Raw genomic sequence first — 14,094 nt, 5'->3', positions numbered from 1 at the left:
ATACACACACACTTCTGACCTCCTTGGATAATGCAACGTAAAATCTATAGGATCCAATCCGCTTTAAGATTTGAGCTTTGTCTCAAAGTCCTTGTGAATATATGTATATATACATACACATGTGTATATATATATATATATATATATATAATCTTTGCTTCAGCAGTGTTTTGATTGCTCTTAATATCAGAATCTTCAGTTATCGGATACGGCCACAGTCATGTTTTGGCTTTAGGAAGATTTCCCTTCGTGATCGTTGTATATAAGTATGATGCACATATACGTACAGAGCACGCGTGTGTGTGTATATAGTTTACGCATCCGTTTGTGGTAGTGTGTGTATATAGGCTACATCTCGTGGTGTAACAAGCCTTCGATAGAAAATTAATTCTCACCACCTTCACTATTTCTTAATTTTCGACTAATTTGGATCTATTAAATAAGTGCGCGTCTATTCAAGATGTGACGAGAATGTGATTTGTCACCCATATATATACACACACATATATATATATATATATATCAAGAACGCGTATATATACACCTAGAAATTGATGTGTTGGTGTGTGTATATATATATATGATATAATAGTCAAAAGACGAGGGCATTTACCATCTTCTTTGCATGGTGGTATGTTTAGACGATATTGATAGAGTATGGTTTGTGACTAAGAACATTTTCCAAGAAATCTCTCTAGTTATTTTTCAAAGTTTGATTTTTAAGCGTATTCTATAGATAACATTGACATATATCATATATGTCCATAATAAACTTTATATATATATATATATATATATTGACGTAGTTAAAATTTTCATTTCATTTTCATTTTCAATAATTTTTTTGTTTTGTTTTGTAGTTTAGAGAAGTCAGTATGTAAATTGATTCTGAAATTGCGGTAGATAGATTTGTTGCGTACATGTTCTGAACAAACGAATCTCAACCCAAATTCTCTCCTTTGTTTCTACCTGCCGCACCACTAGTACATAGCAGTAAGACCCTATATGTAAATTAACCCCCTTTCTAAAAAAAGGAAAAAAAATAAATTCATTCCTTTTTCATATCAAGATTTATTCGAAAAGGATTAAATTGAGACAAGCCACGGAGTCTTTTGCGATCGCAAAGTTTCCATGTTTCCATACGGTTGAAGAAAAAATTCTACCGTACAGTCATAAGGTCCGCATTGATGTATAGTAATGAGTGTTGGGCGGTAAAAGGACCATATGTGTCCAAAATGTGTGTGGTCGAGATGAAGATGTTGCGATGGATGTGCAGATATACACGGATGAACAGAATTCGAAATGAGAGTATTAGAGAGAAACCAGGAGTCGTAACCATATAAAAGAAATTATGTGAGGGGTGCTTTTGGACACGTAATACGTAGACCACTAGATGCTTTAGTATAAGGATGGAATGAAAAAACGAAGGAGTAGACTTGGATTTATTTGAGAACGAGTCATTAATAGAAATGATTTAGACGTGTTGCAAATTTCGGAGGATATGACACAAAACCGAAAGGAATGAAAAAGAAAAATTTATGCGACCGACCCCAAATAAATTTGGGATTAAGACGATGTTGTTGTCGTTGATTTCATTTATTTATTTACTTTTATATTTGATTCGAATCTTTTGGTCAAGATATAGAGTTTTTATGTTTTGGAAAAGTTATATCCATTCATCTTTTATATAGAATTCGATTCATACATGGATACATTATAATTTATAACATTTGGTTCAAATAGGTTCAATCGAAATGATTACTTCTATACAAAACACCACATGAAAACAAAAGAAAAGATTTTTACAAGAGACACTAGCTAGCAATTTTATGTGAAGAGATATGGGGAGAAAAAGGTGAGCAGAAAAGGCAGTGAAGAGAAAAAATTGTAACGTATACATTTCATGTGGGAGATACGATCTTCGGGGGAAGACAACGACACATCGAAGACATGCAAATCTCCTCCACTTGGGAAAACGTATCCACAACGCAATTTCATTGTCTTCTCTTTGGACAGACCTTTTCTCTCTCTCTCTCTCTCTCTCTCTCTCCTCTTTCTGTCTCCTTTATTATCGTGTGTTTCAAAACTGGTCAAGGCCTCAATCAAACCATGAAAAACACACATTCATACACACATTATCTAAAGTTAGATTTATATATATCCGAAGAGAATCGTGAAGAAGATCTTGATGTTTTTTTTTTCCTTTCAGCTTTTGACCCTTCCCTCACCCACCAACAAAAAAACACTATGATCTCTCTCTTTTTTTATTTGATTTGTATTTATTTTTTGGGGGGGAGATTGATTGATACTATTTAGTGAGACACCAAAACAAAGATGTTCCCGTTGTTAGGGAACATCTCATTTCCATTTTCTCCGGCGGCCACCTCGTTTTCCTTTTCTTTTTTTTTTATGTCCAACCCATGTTTTTTTCCCCAATAATAAATTCTATATTATTATGCCTCTTTTTTCATAGAATATAAGCTTAGATTTTTTTTTTAATTTCCAAAATCAAATTGTTTTATGACGGTATACATCTGAAAACTTGACCCCAAACATTCATATTCTATTATTATTATATGAATCAAATAATATTTTTTTGGAGATGTAGATGTAGTTCCAATAAAATAAAATTGTCTGGGAGAGAGAATTTGTGCCAAACCTGTCTTGTCGGAGACAACATAGCCTTGCACCGTTTTTATTTTTTTGGGTTTGTCTGATTTAATATTTAAACCCCAAGTTTCAATACTTGCGGTATACGTTGCCATCAACGTTAGTCAAAGAATGCGAAACGCATTTGGACCAACACCTACACCCCCCTTTATTACAAAAATAAATTATAGCGACTCCTACACTCCGAGAGAGAGAGAGAGAGAGAGAGAGAGATGACGCTTTCACTGAAAATTCACGAACCCGAACCCGAACCCGAACCCAAATAGTCAAATATATTTATATATACACGGACAAGTGGTGGCTAATGACGTAACCACGAAATACACCTACAGGGATTTTCCCCGCTGGAATATTTTCTCACGCCACCGTATGGAAAATCATACGCACATATGTTTGGATATCTTCCCCTTAATGTTTATGGGGTCTAAAAGTTGTGATGTACTACTCTTTCCCAATTCAACATCTCTAGAGTTTAGAAGACAACAAACACAGGAGAGGCCCACAAGAAATTGATTACCGATTACACACCAGAAGAAGAAGGTGCAGGTATCCTACGGTGTAAGTATAATTGTATACTATCACTATGAACCACTTACTTCCATATATATATATATATATTTGGGGGGTGCAAAGTGAGAAAAAGAGGAACGAACATACAGTGCTTAGCTCCCAGGAAACGCGAGTTTTGAACGCTCTGTATGGACCGACGATGAAGTCTTCCCTCCCACACCAGCATGTCGTAGTTTCTCTGTATCATGTGACTCAACTAAAAAATGTCAGTCTCGCAATTTCATGAACAAAATCTCTCAGAATTATAAAAAAAAAAAAAGGATATTTAAGGAGAAGCAATCACTGTAACATAACAAAGTAGAAAGAAAAAGATTGATGATGTTTAAGGAGAACTTGCCTCGATGCCTCTCGAGCTCCTCGTAGAGCTCTTCTTCCCATTTTCTTCTTATATCTGAAAAGCTGAACCATTAACACAGAAAACATCAACACCACTGCTCCCGCTTCCAGCATTGGATTGCAAGGAAAAACCCATTTCACATTGTCAGAAAGAAAAGGAAAGGAAAAACAACATGAAGGAAACCAGTTCAAACCGATCGAGCAAACTCACCAAGGGTTATTACCCATTCCTGGCTTCTCACCGGAAAGGTCAACCCGAGGTGTTTCATTGACCTGCTGCAACATTCTGCTCGCGTTTAGTGTGCGTTTGGTGCTTTTGGAAGGGCTCGTTATAGCATCACCGATTGAAGAGAGTCGTCTACTTGGTAGTCTCTTGGGTGATTTGCCTGTCCTGAGTAGGTTTAGCGCGTTTTCGCCACGAGGTGTGCTTGGATTGATAGTGTTGTAGAACTCTTCATAGAGAGGGGTCTGTAGCCTTTTCAAATCTAGAGCCTTCAGGCACACAAAAAAAACAAAATAATGAAATTTTGAAGTATTTGGAAAGCCAACACAAACATATCTCTAGGATGGTGGCTTACAGACTTTGGACTAGTTCTATTTTCCATCTCCTGATATCTGGTTTACAAGGTTGGATTCTATCCATTAAGTTTTTGGCAAATAATTTGCGTACAATATGCGCTGAGCTTTTATCAAATGGTATCAAAGCCAAGCCTAGACGAGAGCCTATAATGCAAAAGACATGATTGGGAACATGGTGGTGGTTTACAAGCATTTCTATTAGCATGGTTGTTGGCTTAGAAGGTTTTCTAGAAGCTGGTCTTTAAGAGTTCACAATGTGTCTGCGACAAACTATTGGGGCCTAAGATAAATGGATTCCTTATTTAGAAGGTAACAAATAACCTTTACCTTCTCATCCAGAAATGCTCTGATTTTTGACTCTGTGACTTCATCATCGTCCTCGGCAACTGATGAGACTCCAGGTAATGTTAAGTTGGTGTACTCATCACATGGAGCGGTAGAACTGGGTTCGATAACTTGGGAAGAAGGCAAGTTAGATCCACTCGTTTTCACTTCTGGGCTTTTGTCAAACTCGCATGACCACTTATCCATGGAGTCAAACACAGGATTAAAACTCTGTTGAAAGTGGAAAGTTTCTTACAACGGTCACGATAACTGTAAAGGTCAAGCATGCCTGATAAGCTATAGAGATTGATCATCACCTTATTCAACTCGGTGGACTGCAACACGGGATTTATTCTGATTGATGAAGTGTTACAAAGATCCTCCATGTCCATCTGACAGAGGTCGTCAGAGTCACCTGCGTGCATATAGGATACTGAGATGCTTGAGTTCTCTGGATATACAGTTGAGTTCCTAATGCTTCCCAGTTCACAAACATCCTTCAAGCCTGAGCAGGTAGACCTCCTGATCAAAGAGTTTATTCTGGAAAAATAGTCCGTGGAAGAAGAATGAAGAGGTTGAAATCATGGATACCACAGTGGAATTTTGTTCCAGAAACAGAAACTTACGAGCTCCTAAGGGTCATTCCTGGTGCTGCAATCGAGTTTCCACGTTCCTGATACATTTACAAATAAGAGTCAAAAGGCTCAAAGAACCAAAACCAAAGTCTTGTGGAGTAAAGTACTAACCGTAAGAGAATTACAGAATGCTGGTTGAGATTCCAGGTACTCTCCAGTGACAAATGGATGCTGCAAAGGTTTACGAGATCCCAGTATGATAAGAAACAAATATAAGTCCATGTCCTGCCATGATAATTACTAGCCACTCTTATTACTTCAACTAAATTGTCGAGTTTATGAAGATTAACAACACCTGAAGCAATTCAGATGCAGAAGGTCTCAAGCTAGGCTCCCTATCAGTAAAAAAAGTAGCACAAGAAATAAGACAATAATAATAAAAGGGATGTCTTGAAGGAAACGCATATATTTGTCTTTCAACTAGAAGAATCTATACGAAAAAAGAAACAAACTGGTAACGAAAAACTAATAAAACCATATTTACTTGTGTAAGCATTTCAAGAGAAAATCTTTAGCCTCTGGTGAGAGATGTCCAGGAATTGGTGGATGCGCTTTTGTTCTACCAATATGGAGGACAGCAGCAAACTAAAAGAAACGTGTCTTAGTTTTCTGGAATAAAGAATACACCATCTTACACAACAAGAATTTTGGAAAAGATCTCGAGGCGATTGATCTGCATACCTGCTGATACTGCTCACTCCAGGGAGGCTTTCCTGTAGCCATCTCAATTACAGTGCACCCAACACTCCATATATCAGCAGAGCTTTGAAATCAACGTAACAAAAAATGACCTCAGGTGTGTATACGGAAATTGCAATTCACACACAGGCAAACAAAACTAGATGAAAACTAGGCTGCTACCACAGTAACTAAATCATAGTCTTCCATGTCACAACAATGTTCTGATAATTGTCATTGTAAAAAAACCATCCCGGGACACAGGTAATCTTCAACATTATGTGAAAATTAAGAAATTAGAATGAAATGGTTATGGGAGACGGGGAGGAGATAATAAAGGGTATGTTACAAACACTTACAAGTTATGTCCAGTCTGGAGAATAACTTCAGGAGCCATCCAGTAAGGCGTACCCTTCATAGATTTGGCACCATTTATAGTAGCCTAGAGACATGACAATGATATGTTTTAGCGAATGAAAGAGAGAGAAACAGCATATTTGATCATGTTTGTCAGGAAGGATTGCAGGGTTTCCATATCCATACTAGCTCTACAACTTTCTTGGAAGCACCAAAATCTGCAAGTCTGATGCACCCTTTGTTATCGACCAAAATATTTGCCCCCTGGAAGAAATGTCACTATAGTTATCATAAACGTTTTGAATAACCACGAGAACAATAGATGTGAAAATATGGAAGAGGAGAGTACCTTGATATCTCTATGCATAATCCCATTATTGTGAAGATACTTTAGGCCAAGCAACAGCTGCTTCGTGTACATTCTTATTACCTATTCAAGAAGTTATATAACGTTCATCACCTGTGATGCTCAATCACCAGGGTTAGCAAGTCGTAGTTCAGTTATGACTTACTGGTTCAGGAAAGGATCCAAACTTCTCCAGAAGTGATGAAATCGACCCACCAGGAACAAATTCCATCAATATATTCAACGAATCATTCTCTCTTACAGTACCCAGGTATCTCTGTTAAAAACCAAGCTAATAAGGAGAATACAGGAATTACAGACATCAAAATTCTTTTTTTTTTCTGTTTTTGAAAAATGAAGTCTATACTCACAACTATGTTTGGATGTGAAAGATTCTTGAGGAGTCGTACTTCTTCCTCAAGCTCCCGGATGTGACCCTAACAGCGAGGATCCAGAAACAAACCAAAATCCAGTTCCGCAAACACTTAAGATCGAATGTTATACGTAAATTTTAAATAAATTTAAAAGATCGAATGTTATCCGTAAATTTTAAATAAATTTAAAAGTTGCCATAATACAAAGGAAGCAAAAAATCATAAACCCTAATTTGGAAAGACGAACAAGCGCACAGAAAAACACTCTCTGACCCTCACCTGAGTCTTCTCTTTGGACGCACTGTTTGGGGCAATCAAAACCTAGCGTCACATCCACAAACAACGGCGAATCAGAAGAAGACAAAACAAACAAAAGCTAATCTAAACGATAACCAGAATTAGGGATTTCAAATTGACCTGTTTAACAGCAAGAAGCTCGCCGGAGTCAAGGTTCATTCCCATGTAGACTCTACCGAAGGCACCGCAACCGATTAATTCGCCCTTCCTCCACCGGATCGTCGGCGCTTCATCCCTTTTTGGAGGAGGTAAGTCCGGTGGTCTGGAGAACAGTCCGATACGAGAGTTGCGGATGCTGGAATTTATCTTCCCCACGAATCCGCCGAAGCCACCGCCATCGTCGTCGCCGCCGCCTCCCAGAGATGACCGGAAAACTAAGGATCGGCGAACCGATCCGAGAAAGTCGTGCATCTTTCGGAAGCGTCAACGCGAAGTGTTCCGCCACACGCTCTGGGATCAGTGAGGATTCATGACTCTTCGAAGAAAGAGAGAGAGAGAGAGAGAGGAAACTTTGAAGGAGGGAAAGATAAATGGGATCTGATATTCAAAAACGAATGACGGAGGTACAAATTTACACTTGAGCCCTTTTATTGAAAGAGAAATGGGATCTGATATTCAAAAACGAATGACGGAGGTACAAATTTACACTTGAGCCCTTTTATTTTCAAGTATTCACGCTTTCGTCACGGTTCTCTGATAGTGGGCCTCATTTATTTGGGCCGATAACGTCAGCCTTTTTCATTTGAGCCTGTCTGAGTTTGATCTGTTTTTTTTTTTTGTAAACAATGTGGCTTTTCCATTTGAGCCCAAGTTAATTTCTTTTTAAATAATTTGTTTTGGATAATGGGTATCAAATAATATATTATTATCATATAAGAGTGTATTCTTGAAATTTCTTTTTTTTTTCACAATTGCAAACCACGATTCTTTTGTGCAAACAGTAATTTTTTTAAGCGAAAAGTCCGAATCCAAACAGTCTGCTCCGAATTGTGCTCGAGGTACAACATTTTTTAAAATTGAAGAACTTGAATCCAAGTCGGATCCAAATCGAACACGAACACTAACATTATTAGAAAATGCCCAAAATTTTGGATCAGATTCGAAATAAATATCGGATTAGATAGGACCTTTGATGATTAACCACAAAAACAACACCAAAAACAATAATAACAACATGAACCATTTGATACATTTATTCAATTTTATCATCTAAATTGACATGTGTGTGTGCGTTTTTCTTCCGGATGAATATTGAAACCTTAAGACATGGTTTAGTTAATGATCCTTTTGGTAAAACGAGGGGATCAAACTTATTCAGTTAGAAACTCAGAACTGAAAAAACACCGAGAGAGAGAAGAAAACAGAGACAGGCAGAGGAAGAAGACTTATCATCAGATCTGTCCCAAAATAAAATCAGCTCCGGACACCTTGAAATCCGATGGAGCTTCTTCCACGTTCAGTACCTTGACCGTACCGTCTTCTACATAAGCCGACCATCTGCATCATTTCACGTTTACCGTTTACCATTACCGACCCGTCTCTTAGTTTGATCTTTCGACTGGATGAGGTAGTCCATGGATCAGGAGCTTCGGCTGGGGAAATACTTAGGGTTTACAAAAGTTACCTTTCGGATCGAGGACCCAGCAGAGCAGCTGAGAGGTCCTTGTCTAGCCCCAAGCTTTTGTGGAATTTGCCATCAAAATCTCCGTAAAACTCGATCTGCCAGTGATACAAGTATATAATAATCAGCCGCGTTTCCATGCTAGAGAACTTCACGCATGCTTGCAATAATGTAACACCTCGAAAAGGGTCACTGATAGTCTTACCGAAAAACAAAGTGTAAGATCATTACATAATTTAATGATCATACAATCGTATTTCTGGGTCATTGACCGTTACGAGTGTCAGTATAGTTATGCCATTGCAGAGAGAGAAACTATATGGTGAGCAAGCAATTCACAAACATGACAAATACATGGATAAGTAATCTCCACTGGTGATTTCTTATACAAACAAACCCAAGAACCAAAAGGAATCTCGGAACGATGCTATGTTGTTTAGGTATCCTAGTTCCACTGCAAGAATTGATATCAGACGTCAACAATTATAGACCAGAAACATAAATGCGGATACTAATCGAATCCATCCAGGAATTACTAGAATGATCAATCTTCACTGATACATTCTAAAACCATCAACCCTTGAACCAAATGGATCTAGAAACGTGTCATGACGTTTAGTTTCATCAATTGACACAGAGAGGTGAAAGATATGGAACTAGAACTACCATAAAAACAAAATCAGAGACCAAAAGAATCAGGACAGAGTTGGAAAAAACAAAGATGGGAACTTTACCGCATCTTTGGCCTGAAGCTTCTCAGCCCAACCATTTAAAACATAGGGATCATTGACAGCAACGCAGATGACAGAATCTACGCCTTTCGCCTTGAACTTGTCAATGCTGTTCTTGTAGCTAGGAACATGCTGCTGTGAACACACTCCAGTGTATGCTCCCTACACAGAATCAAACCATTTACAATCATTCAGACACAACGTAAGCTCCCGATCCATACAGACAAGACGATTCAGATTCAGGAACTCGACTGTTAACTAACCGGAAGCCCAAAGATGACGACTTTCTTCCCCTGCAACATGACCCAGAACAACAATCAACCAAGACAACACGCAGAGACGAAGTTATCGGAAAGGAAATTGGTCGTCTAGGACACCCAGAAACGAAATTCTCCAAAAATTGATTGTTTCGAATAAGGAAAAAAGGAGGAACCTTGAAAATATCCGACAAGGGAATGGTGGAGAACTTGGAGGAGACGCCTTCATCCCAGCTCCGAGCCTTTTGGAGGGAAACGTCGGGAGCCGCCGAGGTTATGTCGGTCCCCGTCGCTAGCTTGGCGAAACCCCTCGATGAAACTCCGATTCGAACGCTATTCACGGCCGATCTCATGAGCGATGTGCTCCTTAGCTTCAGGACAGACGACGCCATGGCTGACTTTCTTCCACCGGGGAAATGCCTCAGAGAGCTCGAGTTGTGGTAACCTACTTGCTTGAGCTTTCAAGAGACTTTTTCATACAACAAATCGTGCCGTTTCTTACGCGCCCGACTAAACAGCGTGCTGTTTAATATTGTTAAACGACGTGGCGTCAACAGAAGCACGAGTACGGGACTTCATCAATAATTCTTGTTATAAAGAGTTTTCACAAAGTATTATTACTCTTCTTCGTGGAAAGAATAAACGGAGGAACATACGAGTTCTTCTGAACAGACAACTCCAAATGATTCACTACTTGAACCCCAAGTACAAGAATGTTTTCCGCAGACATTGCATGAGTTCTCACAGACATTTGTAATAAAGGTTCACCCGCTCAACCGCCATGAAAACACGAAAGAATTGCCCAAAGCTTCTACCTTTTTCAAGAACTTTCGTTCCCGATCAGAGGTTCCTCAACTTCCGCTGCGCAAATTTCCAGAAACTTTGTCGGGTTATGCCCCTGTAATTACCACAGAAAAAGATCACAACAGCGAAAAGAACACGGTTTGTGTCTTGAACGTTTGAATCTTGATTCTTATAAACACTCTTTTTTTTCACCGGTAAGGTGAAACAGAAATATAAAAGATCTCACCGCGTGTAAAGCTAAGAGGTGTTCCGAGGTACTTACCACTGGTTTTGGTGCTGTTCCACTTGTCTATTGCTCTATACCAATCCCACTGGAAAAACAGAGCAGCAAGTCTTATCAATCCTGCCGTCATCACTTCGACGTAAGCGATTAGGAATGACCTCTGAGGGGACAAGCCTGCGGTTGCGGTTGATAATAAGAACCCTTCAAAATTGCACGAGACCGAAAATTTCCCAGCTTTGATGCCTTCTAGTGTTATCTTGGCAACTTCTTCGGGTTTCATTGCACCAGAGGACGCAGCTATTATGTTAGTGAGTTGCGGCCTCGTCTTCTGTTCTGAAAACAGAACAAGAAGAATTAAACCATCTCTCAACATTGTTTGACAGATAAGAACGGACAAAGGATTCGGATCACAGCAAACTGCGATAAATTCCATCCTCGGTCTACGTGATATACCATCCGCCATCAAGACCATAGAACATCCAAGAGGTAAATTTCCAACTTTCAGAGAATAAAGCAAATATTATTTTTCAAGAAGCTGTTAATCGTTACATGAAAACAGAGGCATTGTTTTATTCACTTCTTCTAAATGGTATCACATAATCCATACAATATTTCCACGCGTCGAATATAAAATCCTGAGAGTAACTTAGCAAGAGTGTGTAGGAATACAGCTTGATTAAATAATCAGGCATTCAGATCATTGCAGTTTCACTATTGCTTCTCGAAACCACATTCAGCTTTTATGTAATCTGTATCCAGCTTTCCGTATCATGCAATTTTTGGATTGTCATCTTTCTATAGCATCAGTTTCTTCATTCTCAAAAACTTTCTATGCCGGTTATGAGATTAGAGTATAAGGAAGGATGGCATACCTTCTTCAAACCCAGGTGTTTCTGTGTCGGGAGGAAAAATAAGAGACACATGAATGTTGTCAGCAATAACCTCTTGCTGCAAAGCTTGAGCTAAACCCTGAAGCCCAAACTTGCTCGCTGAATATGCGGTGTAACCATAGATACCCACCTGAAAGGAATCAACATACATAACAAAAACGGCTGTCTGAGAAAAAGCATCTCTCCCACTTTTACTGAATTCTAAAGCCATTCAAGCTTAAAACCCTTCATCCTAACACTGGAAATCCTTACTAAAACCATCTACCAAATCTAGTTAAATCCCATGTTTTCTTATATCCTTTCAGCTCAGCCTGGAAAAGAAAATTCGCTACCTTCACAAACATAAGTATGCGAGGATACTACTAAAGCGGCTTATTTTGCAACACAAGTTCTCACTTTGATGCTCCTATACACCTTGGTAAACAATTTTTCCAAGAACCACTAGAGACCATGGGGTAATGGCATTAGAGTAAGCTACAGATGATTGGTAAGTAGAATTGATCGCACCGCCATGGATGTGAAATCAAGATTTTGGCCTAAGACAACAAGGGGCATATGCCTGAGATTGTAAATGTACTGATGTCTACATTGTTCTCGGCTCTAAACTTAACCCTCGTCTCCATAAGCACAAAAAGGTATTCTTTTTGGTACAGAAGTTTAGCTCATTCAATGGTAAAAATAACTACACAGAGTTGGATTCATTTGTTCTCTAATTTATCCAGTGATTAGAGACGATGAAAAGACCCATAATTCTGCAATATAAACCATGAATCAGAGGAGTGTTGGATTCGAGATACAAACCTGACCGGCTTGAGAAGACATGATAGCAATGGAGGCAGGGCCATGACCTTTTCTAGCTTTCATGGAGGGCAAAGCGGCCTTTATCACGTTGAAGCTCCCCAACAGATTCACGTCAATCATGAACTTGACCTCGTCAAGGCTTTGCTTCTCCAGCTCCTCAGCCACAAACACGCCTTGATTGACCACCAACACGTCTATCGGTCCCGATTCGTTCACCGCCTTCGAGACGGCGTCGTAATCGCGCACATCGGCGGCGAATGTGGCGACTTCGACGCCAGTGGCAAGTTGGATCGATCGCTTGGCTTCCTCCAGCTTGTCGCGAGAACGAGCGAGGATGGAGACTCGAGCTCCCTCGGCAGCACAGCGGACGGCAAGGGCGAGGCCGATGCCGCTGGATCCGCCGGTGATGAAGACGTGGCGAGACTTGATCGGGATTTTGACGGGACGAGGCCGTACGATTAGGGCTAAGATGATGAGGAGTAACAGTGGTATGAGAAGAAGTAGGAAGAGAAGATAGAGAGAAGAGACGACCGCCATGGAAATGGGTCTGTGAATCTTTGCGAGCTCGAAGATGAATAACGCCGTCGCGGAGACGTCGGAAAATTAATCGAACGAAGTCTAATTTTCCGAAATAAAGCAATCATAAACTATTTAAAACCACATTACATAAATATATTAAATTGGATTTGAATATGTTTAATTTCGAGATTAAATAATATTTATTTTCTACTGCTTCCTCCCAACCAAAACCGTCGTTAATTATGCAATAGAGCTTCTTAAAATTTGAATTTGTTTTATTTTTACACATGGTTAGTGCAAAAAAAAACATTTTTTTTTCGTAAAAAAATCACCTCTTATACGTTGACATTATGATAAGAAAGTACCTTTTTTTTCCTTGTAAATCATCTTGATTAGAAACCTATTAGTATATAATTTTCTATTTTTAAAAACCCGATTGAACCGGAACTTAACCGGAATCACGGTAACTGTATATAATTGCTGGTGACATGTGGCCAACAAGACACCGTACGTTGCTGTATATAATTACTATACCTGAAAAGATTGATTTATACTTCCACCGAAACAGCATTCAGATTTTTCCTTTGAAAAAATCTTACACAGTGTATATATATATATGTGTGTGTATCTAAATTATGAGTGTAAAGGAAAATAATAATGGCAGGAACAATGAATGAGGGGGATGGGCATGTGGTTGCCACGACAGAATATGTGTCAGTCAGTCTCTTTCCTCTTAGATCTGACTTTAATGTTCAGACATTTGTGACAACCTAAGAAAATATTTCCAATATAATTTTTATTTCGAAAAATGAATATATAATGGATAAACAAAGTTTCCAAAAGAAAAAAAAAAGAGATTGATTGGAGAGAGAGAGAGAGAGAGAGAGAGAGAGAGATGCAACATTTGCCAAACCCCACATGGGGGTATCGAGATTCCATGATGGATTCCCTTAATCAAACGATAATTTCTTGGTTTAAATGAATAATCACACTATTAGATTCCATGGATTCACTTAATCAAATGATAATTTCAAGGTTGAAAAGAATAATCACACACACTATTACATGGGGGGGGGGGGGAA

At 38.9% G+C, this 14,094-nt stretch overlaps 3 protein-coding genes across 4 annotated transcripts; all 3 read right to left on the bottom strand.

Annotated features, from left to right (window-relative positions):
* Positions 1 to 3,040: 3,040 nt before the first annotated feature.
* On the bottom strand, positions 3,041 to 7,692 carry LOC104818808 (mitogen-activated protein kinase kinase kinase 3). 2 transcript variants are annotated; one of them, XM_010548553.2, is made up of 17 exons: positions 7,287 to 7,692; positions 7,149 to 7,190; positions 6,867 to 6,932; positions 6,662 to 6,772; positions 6,499 to 6,579; positions 6,336 to 6,413; positions 6,152 to 6,234; positions 5,796 to 5,877; positions 5,599 to 5,699; positions 5,410 to 5,449; positions 5,226 to 5,285; positions 5,106 to 5,152; positions 4,797 to 5,001; positions 4,483 to 4,710; positions 3,788 to 4,068; positions 3,578 to 3,639; positions 3,041 to 3,418 (listed from the first exon to the last, which is right to left on the bottom strand). In XM_010548553.2, exons 1-17 carry the CDS (start codon positions 7,575 to 7,577, stop codon positions 3,333 to 3,335), a joined length of 1,944 nt encoding a protein of 647 aa, XP_010546855.1. In that variant the 5' UTR covers positions 7,578 to 7,692; the 3' UTR covers positions 3,041 to 3,332. The 2 variants fall into 2 exon arrangements, with proteins under 2 accessions (XP_010546855.1, XP_010546854.1); XM_010548552.2 differs by having other exon boundaries at positions 4,797 to 5,019; positions 7,287 to 7,691.
* A 638-nt stretch (positions 7,693 to 8,330) lies between these two features.
* On the bottom strand, positions 8,331 to 10,216 carry LOC104818807 (peroxiredoxin-2F, mitochondrial). The gene is made up of 5 exons (XM_010548551.2): positions 9,952 to 10,216; positions 9,782 to 9,811; positions 9,522 to 9,680; positions 8,791 to 8,885; positions 8,331 to 8,663 (listed from the first exon to the last, which is right to left on the bottom strand). The coding sequence occupies exons 1-5, from the start codon at positions 10,165 to 10,167 to the stop codon at positions 8,558 to 8,560; spliced, it is 606 nt and encodes a 201-aa protein (XP_010546853.1). The 5' UTR covers positions 10,168 to 10,216; the 3' UTR covers positions 8,331 to 8,557.
* A 133-nt stretch (positions 10,217 to 10,349) lies between these two features.
* LOC104818806 (3-dehydrosphinganine reductase TSC10A-like) lies at positions 10,350 to 13,129 on the bottom strand. The gene is made up of 4 exons (XM_010548550.1): positions 12,494 to 13,129; positions 11,675 to 11,822; positions 10,842 to 11,135; positions 10,350 to 10,673 (listed from the first exon to the last, which is right to left on the bottom strand). Exons 1-4 carry the CDS (start codon positions 13,028 to 13,030, stop codon positions 10,666 to 10,668), a joined length of 987 nt encoding a protein of 328 aa, XP_010546852.1. The 5' UTR covers positions 13,031 to 13,129; the 3' UTR covers positions 10,350 to 10,665.
* Positions 13,130 to 14,094: the final 965 nt, after the last annotated feature.

This window comes from Tarenaya hassleriana, unplaced genomic scaffold (assembly GCF_000463585.1).
Source record: "Tarenaya hassleriana unplaced genomic scaffold, ASM46358v1 Cleome3, whole genome shotgun sequence".
In the NCBI taxonomy this organism is placed as follows: Eukaryota; Viridiplantae; Streptophyta; class Magnoliopsida; order Brassicales; family Cleomaceae; genus Tarenaya; species Tarenaya hassleriana.
This window is presented reverse-complemented; position numbering and strand designations above follow the sequence as displayed.

Coding starts and splice junctions, on each gene's coding strand:
- LOC104818806 (XM_010548550.1), bottom strand. CDS start 13,030: ATGGCGGTCGTCTCTTCTCTCTATCTTCTCTTCCTACTTCTTCTCATA. Junction 11,823..12,493: donor TGTCTTCTCAAGCCGGTCAG/GTTTGTATCTCG, acceptor GATTCCTTTCAG/GTGGGTATCTATGGTTACAC. Junction 11,136..11,674: donor AACACCTGGGTTTGAAGAAG/GTATGCCATCCT, acceptor TTCTGTTTTCAG/AACAGAAGACGAGGCCGCAA.
- LOC104818808 (XM_010548552.2), bottom strand. CDS start 7,577: ATGCACGACTTTCTCGGATCGGTTCGCCGATCCTTAGTTTTCCGGTCA. Junction 5,878..6,151: donor CTCCAGACTGGACATAACTT/GTAAGTGTTTGT, acceptor TTGATTTCAAAG/CTCTGCTGATATATGGAGTG. Junction 5,700..5,795: donor GGAGTGAGCAGTATCAGCAG/GTATGCAGATCA, acceptor CGTTTCTTTTAG/TTTGCTGCTGTCCTCCATAT.
- LOC104818807 (XM_010548551.2), bottom strand. CDS start 10,167: ATGGCGTCGTCTGTCCTGAAGCTAAGGAGCACATCGCTCATGAGATCG. Junction 9,812..9,951: donor CCTTGTCGGATATTTTCAAG/GTTCCTCCTTTT, acceptor GTCATGTTGCAG/GGGAAGAAAGTCGTCATCTT. Junction 8,886..9,521: donor AGCTTCAGGCCAAAGATGCG/GTAAAGTTCCCA, acceptor TATCACTGGCAG/ATCGAGTTTTACGGAGATTT.